Genomic DNA, 15993 nt, shown 5'->3' with positions numbered 1-15993 from the left:
ATTATACACCCATACCTCGCTATACGGCCGCTCTTTATACGGCCTTTCGTTATAACGGCCCTCTTCAATTAAGGAACGTTTTCGATTAACGGCCTAAAATGTTTCGCTATAACGGCAAAAAACTTTTTTTCGATGTCGATTTTTTAAAAAATTTAAAAATAGATTTAATTTGCATAATTTTAAAATGAAAGGTGAAGCAGCTAACGCCGATGAGGCTGCATCTAAGGAATATCCCAACATTATAAAGGGAATTATTGAAAGAGGTGGTTATAAACCTGAACAAGTGTTTAACGTAGACGAAACAGGGCTTTATTGGAAGCGAATGTCTGATTGCACGTACATTTCAAAAACCGAAAAATCTGCGCCTGGTTATAAGGTGTCTAAAGAACGATTAACTTTGCTACTTGGTGCAAATGCCGCGGGTGATTTTAAGCTAAAACCACTTTTAATATATTTGTCCGAAAATCAATTACCCGTCATATGGAGATCCAACAAGAAAACTTGGATGACTAAAACTACTTTTGAGGATTGGTTCAAAAATCACTTTTGTACAGAAGTGAAAACATATTTGCGAGACAATAACTTAAGCGACAAGGCTTTGCTAATTTTGGATAATGCACCAGGGCATCCTACTAATTTATCCGAACTATCTGAAGATGGCATGATTGAGTACCTTCCGAAAAATACAACAGCTCTGATCCAACCAATGGATCAGGGTGCAATAGCCACTTTTAAGGTATATTACCTACGCCGAACTTTCCGACAACTTATAAGGGAAACCGATGGTAAATCTTCAATTAAAACATTTTGGAAAAACTATAACATCAAGGATGCTGTTGACAGCATCAGTGAATCATGGAAGGAATTAAAATTAACAACAATGAACCATGTTTGGAAAAAAATATGGCCAGAATGTGTAAAAAGTACTGATGCAGAAGTTAATTGCCTTCCTGAAATTAGGCAAAACATTTTGGATCTAGCACATGATCTCGGCTTTGAAGGTTTGAACGAACGTGATGTGCTTGATCTACTTGAAGCTGATAGGGAACCCCTTTAATATAAGGAACTCATTCAGTTGCAAGCAGAACCGGCATTTGATGAAGAGACAGAGCCTGTTGTATTCAAACAGCTAACATCAAAAAAATTGTCAAAAGCTTTTTCCTATTTCGAACAAGGAATAAACATCTTCCTTAAAAACGATCCTGACGTCGAACGTAGCGCTAAAGTTTCTCGAGGAATTAACTCAGCCATTAGCTGTTATTAATCACTGAAGAACGAAAGAGACAAAAAGGCAAGACAAACAACGTTGGACAATTTTTTTAAGCCAGGCCCATCTTTACCAGCAAAAAATGAGAACGACAGTGATCTGTAGGTTACCATTTCTTCATCGTCTTCAGATTAAAGCCATTTTAAAAAAAATTATGTATGTATTCATACACATATTTTATGTAACATGAAGTTTCATTTTTGTTTATGGATTATTGTTGGTTTTTGGAGTCTGTTATTATTTTATGTACAAATGTATGTACTTGTTATGTATGTACTTTTGATTTAAATGAAATAAAAAGATAAAATGCATTTTAAATGATAAACCATGTTACATATTTAACAAATTTGGAACCGATCCCATTGAATTTGTATGAATTTGTATTAGAATAATTGATTCGTTATACGGCTTTTCACTTAGCGGCCAAGTTTCATGGAACGTATCTAGGCCGTAAAGCGAGGTATGGGTGTATAGTGTATTATTATCATTTATAAAAACTCATTAAACGTTGATTTTCATGTGAAAAATAAAATCTAGACCTTCGTAACAAAAATGTTTATAATCCGTCAAAACATTTTTCCTGAAACGAATATTTAAAAATTATGAAATGGCGTTACTAATCTATCTCGACTGTATTTCGGAGTTAACTACCTATCATCAGATTACTTCTCGCATAGCTTTACCCTCGTTGCGCCTAATTGGCAAAGTTTTCCGCCCATGCAACACGAAGCCCCTGCACTCGCCTCAACGCACACTAGCCCAACCATAATTTGGCAGGTCACAGTTTCACTTTGACCACCACATACCAAACTTTGAACAGTCTATCGCAATGTTCAATTCGTGTCAAAACACGCTTATTGAGCGAGGTCGTCAAACGCTACGGCTACTCTGGATGACAGGGCACAAATCGGTAATTGATCGTATTATTAACATGCAGTATCAGAATTCCATTCTGTAATTGGACATGGGTTAATTTGATACTAATTTGCATACATTTGTCCAACGCGATGAGTGTTTCAGCGAATCCGTGTACAATAATAAGTCACCATAAAACATTCGTTCAGTTGGAGTAGACGAGTGGATAATTGTGTCTTTCGATTAACATGAGTGTCTTTCGATTAACACAAGGTCTATGTGACGTTAGTTGATAATACTACGCAATATGGTTTATAATAAATATTATGACGGATTACAATACTTGTTTACAAAAACATAATGCCACAAAATAAATTTTAACATATATTAGATTTATGGTTAGTTAAAAAATATTTTAAAGCTATACATGCAAGGAATGTTAAGAAAATTAGGGACAGGCTCAAAGAGCTTATAAAGTTGATTATCAAGAAACGTGCGTTTGTTGAGTTGAACGTCTCATATCTAGTGTGTTATTTTTCTTTTCACGGATTTGAAACCTTTTACATGTACCACCCAAGTCCACAATAGCCTTCCACCGGACACGGTTTTGAGTTGCTATTTTACATTTTTAACTTTAATCTTTTCCAGACCTCGTTCAGGCAGTCGTCCTACCCTTTATGGGTCACACTCGACCTCACTTTTACTATGTATAATACCTGTTTTATTGTTGTCTAATGTGCCATTTCGACATGTCATCTATGTGATTTTAAAAAATACAGATATTTTTATATATCATATTATTATCTCTTCCAGATATTATTTTATGGGCCCAGCCTTTTAAGCAACAGTGTAAGTAGCTTATTAATTTTTACTTGCAAAATATATTGTGAGTTTATATTATTTAATTACAAATACTGAGAACGACTTATATAAATCTTTTAAACAGATTGAAGTCTTATTATTAAAGTCCAGAGAAAGCAATAGTAATTCAATTTGTATATTACGAGAGATGTTGCCATTTTTTTGTTGTTAAAAAAGTAGGTTTAGGACTAGTGTTTTTTCTCAAGAAAAATGCCTGTTTTTTGTTAAAAATTAAATTTGTAAGAATGTTTTTAAATGTTTTACAACCGCCAGATGTATGAAAAAATGCATGCTTTTTTGGAAGTTTTTAATAAAAGTCAGAAGTCAAAAAATTGCTTACGATTTTTTCAACTACTCTAATCGGCCTTATCTTTGCATTGATAATCTAGAACTACATTAATAATCAGATAAGAAGAAACCGTTCCGCGTGAGAATCGGCAAATTGCAAAAATGTAGGGGGGTTCCAGTTTTTTTTCACCGAAAATTTCCTTATAAAAAAATATAAAGAATGACCGATTCCACTTTAGATGGTATGTACTATTTAAAAAGTTATTGTATGATAATGTAGCTAATAATATTTTTTAATAAATAATAAATGTTTTAACATTCTTAAAAAAAAAATTATTTTTATGGTTTAATATTTGCAAAAAATTTGTATTTTCAACTATTTAAATATCGAATAGTAAACGATAAAACATAGAATCGATAAATACAGTTTGAATAATGAATACAGTAAGTGCCTTAGAGTCGCGATTGCGTCCCTTGTTCTTGACGTTGCAGTCAGAATGTCATAACTTGGGAGCGCTTCTTTTATACGAGCCATCCAGCTTCTTAGCGAGCGTGTCAAGCACATTGACGTTTTCAGCGATAGCTATGGGGAGCTAAACAAAATTTTGTGGGATGGTGCTCATCTATTTTTGGTGTGCACCATAATTTATTTATATTATTTTTAAATGTTTGTATAATGGCCATCATGACATGTCATGATGGTCAAATTTGTAATAATAAATATATTTAAAAATATAAATATAAACATACACTACAAATCTAACATTTTCTATATTATAATATTCATAAGTAGATAAACACATAACATTTTAAGGAAAGCAATATTTTGGACAGTATGCATTTTGACATTATGCTTCAGAGGTCTTATATAATCTGCAATTATTTAAATTCCTATCGATTGATCTATATTTGGAAAGTAGAAATTACACGGTGCTAACAAGAAGTTTCGGCGGTTCACAACCTTTTTACGTGCATCTTGAACTACTCGCGTGCACACAAGAATTGGACACAATTATACATATATGGCAGATCGAGTCGTCGAGTAGCCCACGACTACTGGACCGGTTTTTTACGAAATTAACGAGTTGCTACGAAAATTGCTAAATTTTTCGAACAAAACCAAAGGTAAGTTTTTGCGCAATCGTCAGACCTCACAAGAACTGAAGGCACTTGGGAATTAATTATTTGCAGTTAAGACCCGCTTTCGAAACAATCGACTCAATTTGCAAATAGGTGTCATAATTTCGCGGAGTGAACAATCTTCTAAGAATGATACACACAAGTCGAACAAACAAATCGTTTGATAGTGTCGTTACAATGGGCGCAAGTCAAATGAGAGGTAATATATTATATTTCGGTTACTTATCGAGTCGAGAACTATTAGAGCACAACAGATAATTTATTCGTTATTGTTTGAGCAAAAGAAAAAATATGAAAAGATACCACGTTTTAACCTTTTGCACTTGAAAGTCATGTTTTGAATACTGCCGCATTCTGATCGTTTTTAAACATGATAAATAACCTGATATATTCCCGAGTGCTTTAACGGAGAAAATGTTGATTAATTGATCATACTGTACAACAAATTTTATTTTATTTTTGCTACCAAAATACGATAACCTGATTTTTATGTAAAATTACGTGCTGATTTCATATACATACATACGTATGTCATTGATTTTTAACACGACTATTTTAAATCAAAATTGTTCATAGTCAAAAGAGTAATTTGTATTTTATGCGAAAAGGTGACATAAGTTTAGTTAACTTTGATCTAACAGCTTTTCTTACTAAATCATTAAATATAGATTATTACTGCTTACAGTTGGTATTTTCGTATTAAATGAGACATTGCAAAATATAATTATACTTGTATGATTCAATCTGAGGTTTAATTCTGACTTGTAATATAAAATTTCGTGCAGTAATGTTCAAGGTTGCATTACGAAATAATTATGATTGGATCTATCTTTTACTATAGCATTTTTTATTTACAAGAAATAAATAACATGATATTTTCAATTTTCCAACAATTACTGAAGTACTGGTAACACGCTGGAACGCTTTGGGAACATCTGTTATGTCGCAGTAGTATCTTTATATTTATAACAATTTATTTGTTATATATTTAGTTTTTATTAAAAATATGACCATTATCATTTCACAGGTTTCCTAATACTTATACAAACAATTATTATACAGTTAAACATTTAAAAAATAAATTATAGCGTACATATTTAACAACATATTTTTTCCAGCTCCTAATTGCTATCGCAAAAAACATATTAGAAGCTGGATGGGTCGTTCAAGAGGAGAGTTCTCGAGCGCTGGCGTATTGGCCGCGACGGTCAAGAATTAAGGTCGCGATATGTTTTTAATATATTTTTTCTCTTAAATGAAATTATTTTAAAGCCGCAATAAGCACATTATAAAACACATTTTAAATTAAAATTTTCACCTAATATAAAATAAATAGTTTTGACACTTTCTTGGAATTAATTTTTGCTTACTATAATATATAAATATAAATAATAAAATATTCAATGAATATTAAGAACGCATATATAATATCAGTATATTTTATAGAATACTACAAGGTTAATCATGTTGTATGTTTTTGTTTTATTTCTATTCAATTGAAACGCTTCAGTCTCGTAATCAATGTTTATCTCATAAGATATTTTAATTTTTATTCGCTCATAAGACGTTTTTTTACGCCACGATTTCTCCGCGAATAAAAAAAATTCACACACTAATTTGATGCAATGTAATTTAAATTAAAAGATTTATATTGGTCGTAAAATTAGGTAAATTATAAAGAGAGGTGTCCATATTTTTTTTTATTAAATACTGTTATTTGAATTAAGGTGACCATACCTTTTTGGTTTTATTATTTATGAATAAATAATCTCAAGAAAATATTTTCCTATTAATTAGGTATATTATGTTGTATTAGAAATAAAGTTAAACAGATTTGTTGAAGTAAAATAATTAAATCAAAATATATCCTAGTTATAATTTTTATGGAAACTTTTTAAATTATATAGTGTCCAAAAAATCAAGATTAATAATACATTTAATATAATTACAATTCTGTTTAATAAATTCGATATTAATTTTTCTAATTTTTAATTTGCATATTGCCTGTTATTGAAAATATATTAAAAAAATCGCGTTACACGGCTTAATTAACTTAAAATATTATTGAATAAGAATGCAATTAACATAAAGTTGGGTGGTTAAAACAGGCTCAAGATTTTCTCACCCGTGAGCCACTTTTTGATACTTTTTTAAACATATTAATTAACTATTTACAGATTATTATTTATTAATTCGTAAAGATTATTGTACTAACATAACTTAACTGTAAACCAAATATTTTAAAGAGAATACTGAAGCGTGAGAAGAAATAACAGGTGACGCACAAATTACTCGCTGGCGTTTTAAAGGTTAACCAATTCCGCGAGACAAATAAATTATTCCCGAGACAGTTCAGAAAATTTTAATTCAATTTATTTCTAATATAAACAACATAACTTTTATATATTTAAATAATAAATAATAACTATAAGTATGAAAAATATTATATAGGCGTACACTTAGCAGGCGCGTACGGTGAGATACATTCCCTTTCGCTCGCTCGCGTGTTAAGTGACAAGAGTTGTCCAGATGCAGAATCTATCAAAAGTCAAGCAAGAGTAACAAAATTGTCACTTTTTCGTCTAGATAAGCGTTTCTAAATGAATGTTCCGTGTAAGGTTAATTAATGTACCGTATAAATTTAGCGAAATTACGTGTTTCATATAAAGTACATATTTAAATATGATTCTAAAATCTAAACTAAAAAAATTAACAAAACAAATATTATGAGGGTCAAATATTATTACTGACACGTTTATGCTTAGAGAAGAAACGGAATTACATACTCTTCAAAATCTAAAATAAAAGAACAAGTGTTACATAAGAACAGACCAATATTGAAGTATTTCAAGTGATTTAAATTTTAGATTTACGTATATTGCCAATACAAATGTGTTTTGTGTAATAAAATTATTAAATGATTCGCCATTTAAATGTTGGGTTAGCAAGAAAAAACAGCTATTAAATCATTTGGACATCATACTACGTTTTTGTCGTTAGTAAAAAATATCAAGCTCAATATGTGGTTAGCAAACAAACTAAATATTATCAGCAAGTAAGCACATCTTTAGTCAGCTTAATATTTATGCGTATTCAAAATAAATAGTCACGAAAAAAGTTATTACTTGGTCAGCAGGATTATAAAATTGATCTACAGCAAAATAATATATATGCAGGGCTTTTTTTCTCGTGTAACGCGGTGGAACGGCGTTCCGGCACATAATTTTACAGTATTTTTAATGTTTAAAAAACATTGTCAATCCTCGTTACATTTCATTTCTTTATTTTTGCGTAAATATGACGTCATTGTTTTCATTTTACTTATTTTAAAGTTTAAAAATGAAAGAAAATTTCGGCTACTTTTCAATCGCCGGTCCCACTAAAAAAGGACCGATACAATAACAGAAACTACGACAGAAATATTGGTATGATAAGATACTATGTAAAGTATGTATACAAAATATGGAAAGATAAGAAGCTACAATTCAATTTAGGACATTTTTACAATATTACGATTTTAAATGAGTAAGAATAAAACGAAGAACATCTAAGCCGAATTTTGACCAATAGGAGAGCGCAAAAAACAATTATCCCTTCTCAGAAGTAAAAAATCTACGTCAAAAGCAATATAATCGTGCTGTCGCGAATATTAGCAAATATTTAACACCACTGTTTAATGAAGCCTATCTTTGGATTATTTCGGTAAAAATATGGCTGAATGGAGATAAAAATGCACATATAGTAGAAATAATACCTGCTTTAGTTTTTACTTCGCCAGCCATCCCTATCATTAAAAAGGGCGCGGTTATTTCTCTGTCGCATAACTGCTAGGTACCGTTACATTTGCCTGAGATAAATCAAATGTATTCCTTTTATGTTGACACGTCGCGTATATACAAAAATATCGAACATGATAAATTAAATTTTAAAAATTTGCGCCGATTTTTCGCATAGGTATGATGGCCCTATAAATTGGCCCTCTTAAATTAAAAGGGATAACATTATTATAATTTAGTAAATTAAAAAATATATTTGTTCAGCTATTTTCTTAGATGTTGCTTAAGCTTTTGATAAAGTATTGCACAGAAGCTTAATTCAAAAATTAAACAGTATGCTACCGAAGCAATATTTAGAATTACGTGAATCTACACATCCGACAGAATCTTCAGAATTAAACAAAATGACGAATATTCTCAATTAAAAGAAATAACATAGTGCCACAAGAAAGTGTCCTAGTGCCGATACTATATTTGTCACAAATAGAGAATGTCACAATTGCAACATTCGCGGATGATACAGAAATCCTGGCAGTGGGAAAAGAAATAGCGAATACTACCGAAAAATTTAAACCAGCCGCTGATAGAATCACCAGTTGGAGCAAAAAATGAAAAATAAAGTTAATGAATTAAAATCGGTACATATCAACTTCACCAATATAAATATAACCGTTTGGAAATACAGCTAAATATTTTGGATCGCAGGCCACGCGAAGAGTAATGTGAGATAAACGATTTTATTAATTTCTAGGTACGTGAAAATTAAAATTTTAGGGTTTATGAAATGTTCTGTTGTAGGATAAGAGAGCACAATTTAATTTTGATTGTATTTACAATTACAAATTAATTTATATATGTTAGGGTTTTTCTCTGCGCGGCTAAATAGCACATATTCCAAAATTTCATAGTCATCGAGAAAAATCCTAAAACTTGTGAAGTTTTGCAAAAATTCCGTAAAATTTCTCGTTGCGCGGCCAAATAACTCTTGTATTGTTTTTAAATTAAAAGCCTCCGGAGGACAGACAGAAATATTAAGAAATAACTTAATAGTCGCAGATTTAAAAAAATAGTTAAACTTGTTTAAATTGGTAAAATCGGAAACTGGGTCGAAATGTAAGTTAAAATCGTAGTCTATAGAATTTTTGTAAGATATCTAACATTTTTCTACATGTATGTAAAACGGAGATAAACTCAGCATAATTATGAATGACACTAATGTTTTTATGAATGAAACAATCGATAGTGTCTCAAATGAGATACTATTTATCAATGGTCACCTCACACTGAAGCTTTTTTCGCACTATCGACGTATCAATCTGGCATCATTAAATTGAACAGCAAAAAAAACAAACAGTGGCGCCGAAACCAAAGAACGCGGAATCAAAGGACGTCTGGTTCTCGCATCAAATATGCTCGCAAATAAAAACATCGGGTACATAAATACTGGAGCTTGAGCAAAACGTGCCGGCATAGATGTAAACAACGCGGGAGTTATTTTTTATTTTATTTCACGGCTTCGTTAATATTATCAGTGTTCGTCTGATTTGTTGTGTGGTATTAGACGGTGCGTGTGGTTAGGAGCTAAACGTCGATCGAACGACATTCGGCGCGGTGCGAAAGAACGCGGGGGTTCAGATGCTGCGAAGACGAGATGAACGGAAAAAAGGTATGAGATAAAATTGGCTCAGGGAGACACTCACCGGCCGTGACATGCGTCAGGGCGACGACGACGATCGCCGCCGCCAGCCAACCGCACCACCGGCGGACCATCCCTCGTCGCGAGGGCGACACACGGCGAGCGCAACACGAACGATCCCAGCGATGGTACAATCGCGACTGAATCGGAGTGTTGCGCTGACGGCCGCTGAGGAGCGCTACTGTGCAATGTTGACGACGAGCGGCGGTTGATTCGAATTTTCATTTGTTGGTGGTGTTTTTATTTTTAAATGCGCTAATTTTTAATTATGGCGTTCGTGCCTAATATTTGGCCAAAAATAAAATTACTTTGTTTTTTAGGTAATCATTACAGGCGCTATCAGTGGTACTTTTTATGCAAACGTTTATTACAAGATTAATCCTTTCCAGTCCTATGTCGAATGTCATTCGACAATTTTTTAATTTTTATTAATAATATTTTTTTTGTTATCATACATTATCTGCCGTTGTAATTAATATTGAAGTACTAACTTTAAACAACATTTTAAGCTGACGGTTAAAGTTTAGGAACCCTTCTCCTTCTTCTTACTGACATTTTTTGTCGAACCTCCGTTTTTTGTTTCCTAAATGCAATTCTAAATTTATCTGCATTTTTTAAATCAATTTCATAATTGTACATATTTTTTATAAAATATTTTTTTTTATTAACAATCGAACAAAATTGTTCTAGACAATTTGGTCTGATTTATATTACAGTAAATTTAAAAATAAACTAAATTCTACTAGCAAAAATATAATTAAATTGACAGGCGCTAATATGCTGTTTTAAAAAGCAAATGAAACTCAATTTGAGAATTGTGAAATATTCATTTGCTGTTCAAACCTAAACTTAACCAAAATACAAACTAATCCATCTCAGGGGAAAATAAGCGGAAGAAAAGACAGATGTTGCATTTCGTATATTACTCCATAGTTTGTTTGCACTTGATATTACACTATATTTCAGTGAATGTCAGTGTCCAATTCGTACACACATACATTCGCGCGTGCTAGAGCCCAGTCACAATAATAAAGTCGTATACGTCGCACGAAAATACGATTGTGTGTTTTTTTGTTTCTACCTGCGCTGCAATAAGGGTTATTATCGAGAAACTGCAGCGTATCGGCATAAATTGGAGAGTTTAGAAGAGATCGTAAAATTTTACACATAATATATTAGTTAAAATATGCAATTAAAAACATTTCAAAAATTATTAAAATATTTTTGTTATATAGTGATACAAACTATATACATATAATAAATATAAATTTACATTCATAGAAAATATATTTACAGAAAATTTACATAGAAAATACACATATTTTAAAATACAAATAATTACATTTAAAAAATAAAATCACGGTTAAGTTGGAAGTCAGTTTTCTTTGGTTTCGTTAGAACAATATTCTTCTACATCACTTTCTAATGACGTAGAAGAAGATTAGTAGCTCATTTTCAATTTTTAAAAAGTCACTATGAAAAATTGTGAGTATCGAATCCAAAAACAGTTTGCTGGTAACAGATACGTCAAATATTCGTACTGCAATAATTTTGTAAGTGCGTTGTCTACGTATACAGACGTATGCGAGAGAGAAGCGATACATGCGCGTAAGAATATTCGTTGTCTCGCTTGTTCTTGTTGAAGCGGCATAACCAGGATTTCGTCTGTGTCACATCCGGTTATAAAAATAAACATATTTCGCACAAAATAAAATATATATAATATCACAGTAACTCCTACAATATGATTGTGTGAGTAAATCGTACGCGTGTTTTTGGATGAAAAGTGGATATCGTGATGACCACTGCTCTAGTGAGATAGTGGCGTATGGAGTGACTCCAAAGTTGATTTACTGGCGTTTAAGTGATTAAACACGTATAATAAATACGTTGAATTCAAAATGAGTATTTATAATATGTCATCGTATCCTCAATACAGATGCAGGCCCGGCGAGTGGGGGGGGGGGGGTGTCTAGCCAATGTAAATAACCTAGGCCCAGATTATTTATTATAAAATGGAAAAAAGGTGTATAATTTTATTAGAGATTCAGGCGAGCAATCGATATGTTTTTTTTTATTTTAATATAAAATAAACAGTCTGAGTTTCCGAGTACCGGATTTCCGTTTCTTTATCTATTAGTATGACTTTTTATAATTCTCCATGGGTCACAGTGAATAAATTATGAAATGAATTTAATTTACATTTTTTAGTATGATTTTCGTTTATACAAGAAAACGCATAATTGAGTCTTCAAATATTATATTTTAGATAACACTTAGGGGGGAGGGAGGCACAGCAATAATAAGCACCGAGGATCATTTTTTCTCTCTGCGGCCCTGAACAGATGTAATAATTAGAAATTTTAATCACACTATTCAGACACAATCATTTTTTTTAAATGATCAATCTGTGTTTGTGCATCGATTAGAAAGATTCTTACGCAAAATTAATTTGAAGCAAAATGCGAAGATTTAAAATGCACAGCAACTGGTATAACCTAATTTTTCTTTGCTAAGCAGTTAGTCTTTCAAATGCAGGGACGTCATTTGGGAAGGGGGAAAGTGGGGACATTTGTCCCTCTTGAATTTGGTCAGAAAAATGCACGTCACTTAGAGAAATACGACCACTGACTTGTCAACTTTTACTCCGCCCCCCTGAAAAATGTTAAAATGACGTCACTGATTCTGAATCAGAAATTCTCGGATTATTCCTCAAAGAAAATCTAAAAACACAGTCTCGAATCTATCCCGTAAATATTTTTAAAAATATGTCATTTCAGTGAAATTACATCGGAATCAGTTGCGTAGCTATGGGGGGCGGGCCGCCCCAGGCGGTACTTGCATGGGGGCGGCATATTAAGGATAGCGAAGCAAAACTTCAAGTTCCTATACTTCTTTCCATTGCATTTCAGTCATAGTCACGTTCCGGTTGGCCATGTCCTCGAGGTAAAATTTAAGTTCAATAAGTCGCTGAATCATTAAGCATGTACTACCCCATCTAGTAGCTTGATCCAAAATCGCTCCCTTTCTAGTTCTTCGCTTTATTATGGCATATATTTACATAAAGAAATGATAAGTATATAGGCAGAGAAAATTTTCGAATGACTTTTATGCATATTATGTGAAAGAATGCGTTTACCTGAGCGAGTTTTTAAGATTTATTAATATACAGTTAAAGTTTAGCAAATTGATAATGGCACAAAAAAATTAAAATGATATATAATATTCTTATACACACATTAAATTAATTCCTTGGCTGAATGTAGTTTCTTATTATTAACCTGTTCAACGCCAAGCAAATTTCTATGAATTTGCTCTGTAGGCCACCATTTTCAACCCTTTAAATTATTATGAAAGAGAAACATTATTTACCTGGAAAATCACTGTTTACTTTCCTTTTTATTAATTTTAACATAAAAGTGAAAAAAAAGCACAGAAATAACAAGTTTTAAAAACCACTGTCAGGGCTGCCACACACAAATATTATATGTAATTTATATTGTATGTTATTTTATTATATGTTTTTGGTTGTTTTTAATATTTGTATGGGACACGATAATTTCCGTTGTTTTAATCAAAATCTTTTATCAAAATGGCAGCTACTTCATATATTTAAAAATTTTCAACTATGTCAAAAAAATTTTAAAAATAGTAAATATGGCAATAATGTTATAATATAAACAAAAACAAAATTCAAATTCAAAAAATGTTTTTTTTTTACAAAACATTGTGTTTTTTTTATCATTTAAAAAAAATATTGTAGCAGCCCTAACAACGTCTGTATGCTCGATCGTAAATAATAAAAGAATGGTTCAAAAATTGCACATTTTAACGATCACATTCCATTTAATAGATGTCTCTGTATTAAATTAACGAAAAAAAAATCGAATTTATTAATAAATGTGTCCGTAATCACATTTGCGTGCCTGCACGCGCTGGCACTTGACGGTCCGACCGCTTTGGCGTGCGGGCACGTCACTGGCGTCTAAAGGGTTAAAAAGGTTGATAATATATAAGGCGATTTTTTTCTTATGGTACATTAAATATTTATTGCAGAAATCTGATGTTACACAATTTTGCTGAGTAAAAACAGCAATACGCAAACAGAATCGGGGGTTGTGCTTTTTTACAATTTTTTTCATTTACCATTATCAGAATTACCGTGACTATATTTTTTATGCGCAGAAAGAAAAATTTTCTGTTTAAACCCTTTCCCACACATGTCACATTCAAAGTTAGAGTGAGAGTTTTGGATGTGTTCTTTAAGATATAGCTTACATTTGCATACTTTACCACATATATCACATACCACATAATTATTTGTGTGAGCATTTTTGGCATGTTTGCTAAGGCTAGTTTTTAGAGTGAACACCTTTCCACACTTCTCGCATTGATGATTAGAATTAGAGTCAGAAATTGTAGTCTTTTCTCGATTGTGACGTTTTACATTATCTGAATCCAAGTGTCTGTACTTTTGATGTAATGTGAGGTAAATTTTGCGCTTGAACATCTTTCCACATTTGTCGCATTCAAAACCAACGTGCTCGGTGTGAACATGTTTAATATGTACCGAAAGGTAACTTTTGTGTTGGAACACCTTTCCACACTTATCACATTTAAAGCCATCATTTTTAGGTAGTTGATCTCTATGAGCTTTCAAAATGTGGGTACTAAGGTCATATTTGGCTTGAAACTTTCTATCGCAATAGTCACATTTTAAGCTATAAGGAAGAATATGACGCTGAACATGTTTATAAAAAGTATTTTTTTTAAGTATTTTTTCACAATGTTCGCATTTGTATCGAACATGATTAGGATCATGATGGTTAAATCTCGTTTTATGTGTACTAAGAGAGGTACTAGTCGTGAATACTTCTTCACACTTGACACATTTAAATGGATACATAATATGACGCTCAACATTATTATAATATGTATCTTTTATACACGAGTTCATTTGACAGATGTGCATACGGATATGATTCAAATGGCTCAATGAATTATTAAAAGTTTCATCACAAAATACACACTGAAGATGTCTTGAATCGAGACAATGAACATCTGTTATATGCGTTAAGAGGGTAGATTCACTTGTAAATACACGCGAACACTTGCCACAATTAAAATGCACCAAATTACTACTAGAATCAGGTGGTGTATTCACATTGTTCTTTATAAGTATATCCTTAACATCATGGGAATCTAAAAACACACATTAATTAATAAATAAGACATTGTTAAATACGATCAAACATTCTCATACCTAATTCTAACATATCGTCGTATTCGTCGATATTATTTTGGTATTCTTTTTCGTGCTTTATTATGATGGGTTCAAGCTAAAAACAATATATTCCATTAATGCACATGTAATTAAATATTATTACAATCAAACGTACTTTTACTGTATGTAATCCCATATCGTCTGTCAGACCAAAAGTCTCGTCTTGTTTATCAATGCCCGGTTCTACAGAATGAACAATTTATATAATATTAGTGAGTACATTATATTATTCGAAATAATACATCTGACTATAAATAACCTGTTTTAATCAACTTAGTAAAGGCCATTGTAGCAAATTGTAAACAAAAACTCAGTCGTAATGAACCATCGTGTGTTTTCAGTGTGTTTTTTGGCCTAAACGTGACGCCTACCGTTCAATAATAATAATTCGTTGCGACAAATGTGGAAAGATGTTCAAGGGCAAAATTTACCTCACATTACATCAAAAGTACAGACACTTGGATTCTGATAATGTAAAACGTAACAATCGGGAAAAGACTACAATTTCTGACTAATTCTAATCATCAATGCGAGAAGTGTGGAAAGGTGTTCACTCTAAAAACTAGCCTTAGCAAACATGCCAAAAATGTTCACACAAATAATTATGTTGTATGTGATATATGTGGTAAAGTATGCAAATGTAAACTATATCTTAAAGAACACATCCAAAACTCGCTAATTTGTTTGAATCAACCATTCGTATGAAGGGCCTTCGAGTGGAAAACGAGACGATATCAGGCAGTTTTGATCAATCAATTCTTGAATTATCATCATTTTCATTCAAAACCGCTTAATCTGAAGGCGATTTTGAAAAATATCTCAATGA

The 15993-nt window shown here is 31.9% G+C and overlaps 2 protein-coding genes across 4 annotated transcripts in view; both read right to left on the bottom strand.

Moving 5' to 3' along the window:
- LRP1 (LDL receptor protein 1) overlaps positions 1 to 10025 on the bottom strand; it is a 68281-nt gene extending 58256 nt beyond the window's left edge. For all 3 annotated transcript variants that reach the window (XM_088193193.1, XM_088193196.1, XM_088193194.1), the window contains exon 1: positions 9888 to 10025. In XM_088193193.1, the coding sequence (XP_088049319.1) occupies positions 9888 to 9957 (70 nt within the window). In that variant the 5' untranslated portion in view covers positions 9958 to 10025. The remainder of the gene's footprint in view (positions 1 to 9887) is intronic.
- A 3879-nt stretch (positions 10026 to 13904) lies between these two features.
- On the bottom strand, positions 13905 to 15511 carry LOC148231773 (uncharacterized). Its single transcript, XM_088193052.1, has 4 exons — positions 15427 to 15511; positions 15283 to 15350; positions 15147 to 15222; positions 13905 to 15085 (listed from the first exon to the last, which is right to left on the bottom strand). Exons 1-4 carry the CDS (start codon positions 15452 to 15454, stop codon positions 14022 to 14024), a joined length of 1236 nt encoding a protein of 411 aa, XP_088049178.1. The 5' UTR covers positions 15455 to 15511; the 3' UTR covers positions 13905 to 14021.
- Between the last annotated feature and the right edge of the window lie 482 nt (positions 15512 to 15993).

Source organism: Plectrocnemia conspersa, unplaced genomic scaffold, assembly GCF_051122295.1.
Source record: "Plectrocnemia conspersa isolate PC_06_02 unplaced genomic scaffold, ASM5112229v1 ptg000009l, whole genome shotgun sequence".
Taxonomy (NCBI): Eukaryota; Metazoa; Arthropoda; class Insecta; order Trichoptera; family Polycentropodidae; genus Plectrocnemia; species Plectrocnemia conspersa.
The sequence above is the reverse complement of the archived record's forward strand: the minus strand, read 5'-3'. Positions and strand labels throughout refer to the sequence as shown.

What these genes read in the sequence shown, in the direction of transcription:
- LOC148231773 (XM_088193052.1), bottom strand. Translation starts at nt 15,454, where the DNA reads ATGGCCTTTACTAAGTTGATTAAAACAG. An exon ending in TGGGATTACATACAGTAAAA is followed by an intron (nt 15,223 to 15,282) that starts GTACGTTTGATT and finishes TATTGTTTTTAG; the next exon opens with CTTGAACCCATCATAATAAA. An exon ending in CGACGATATGTTAGAATTAG is followed by an intron (nt 15,086 to 15,146) that starts GTATGAGAATGT and finishes GTGTGTTTTTAG; the next exon opens with ATTCCCATGATGTTAAGGAT.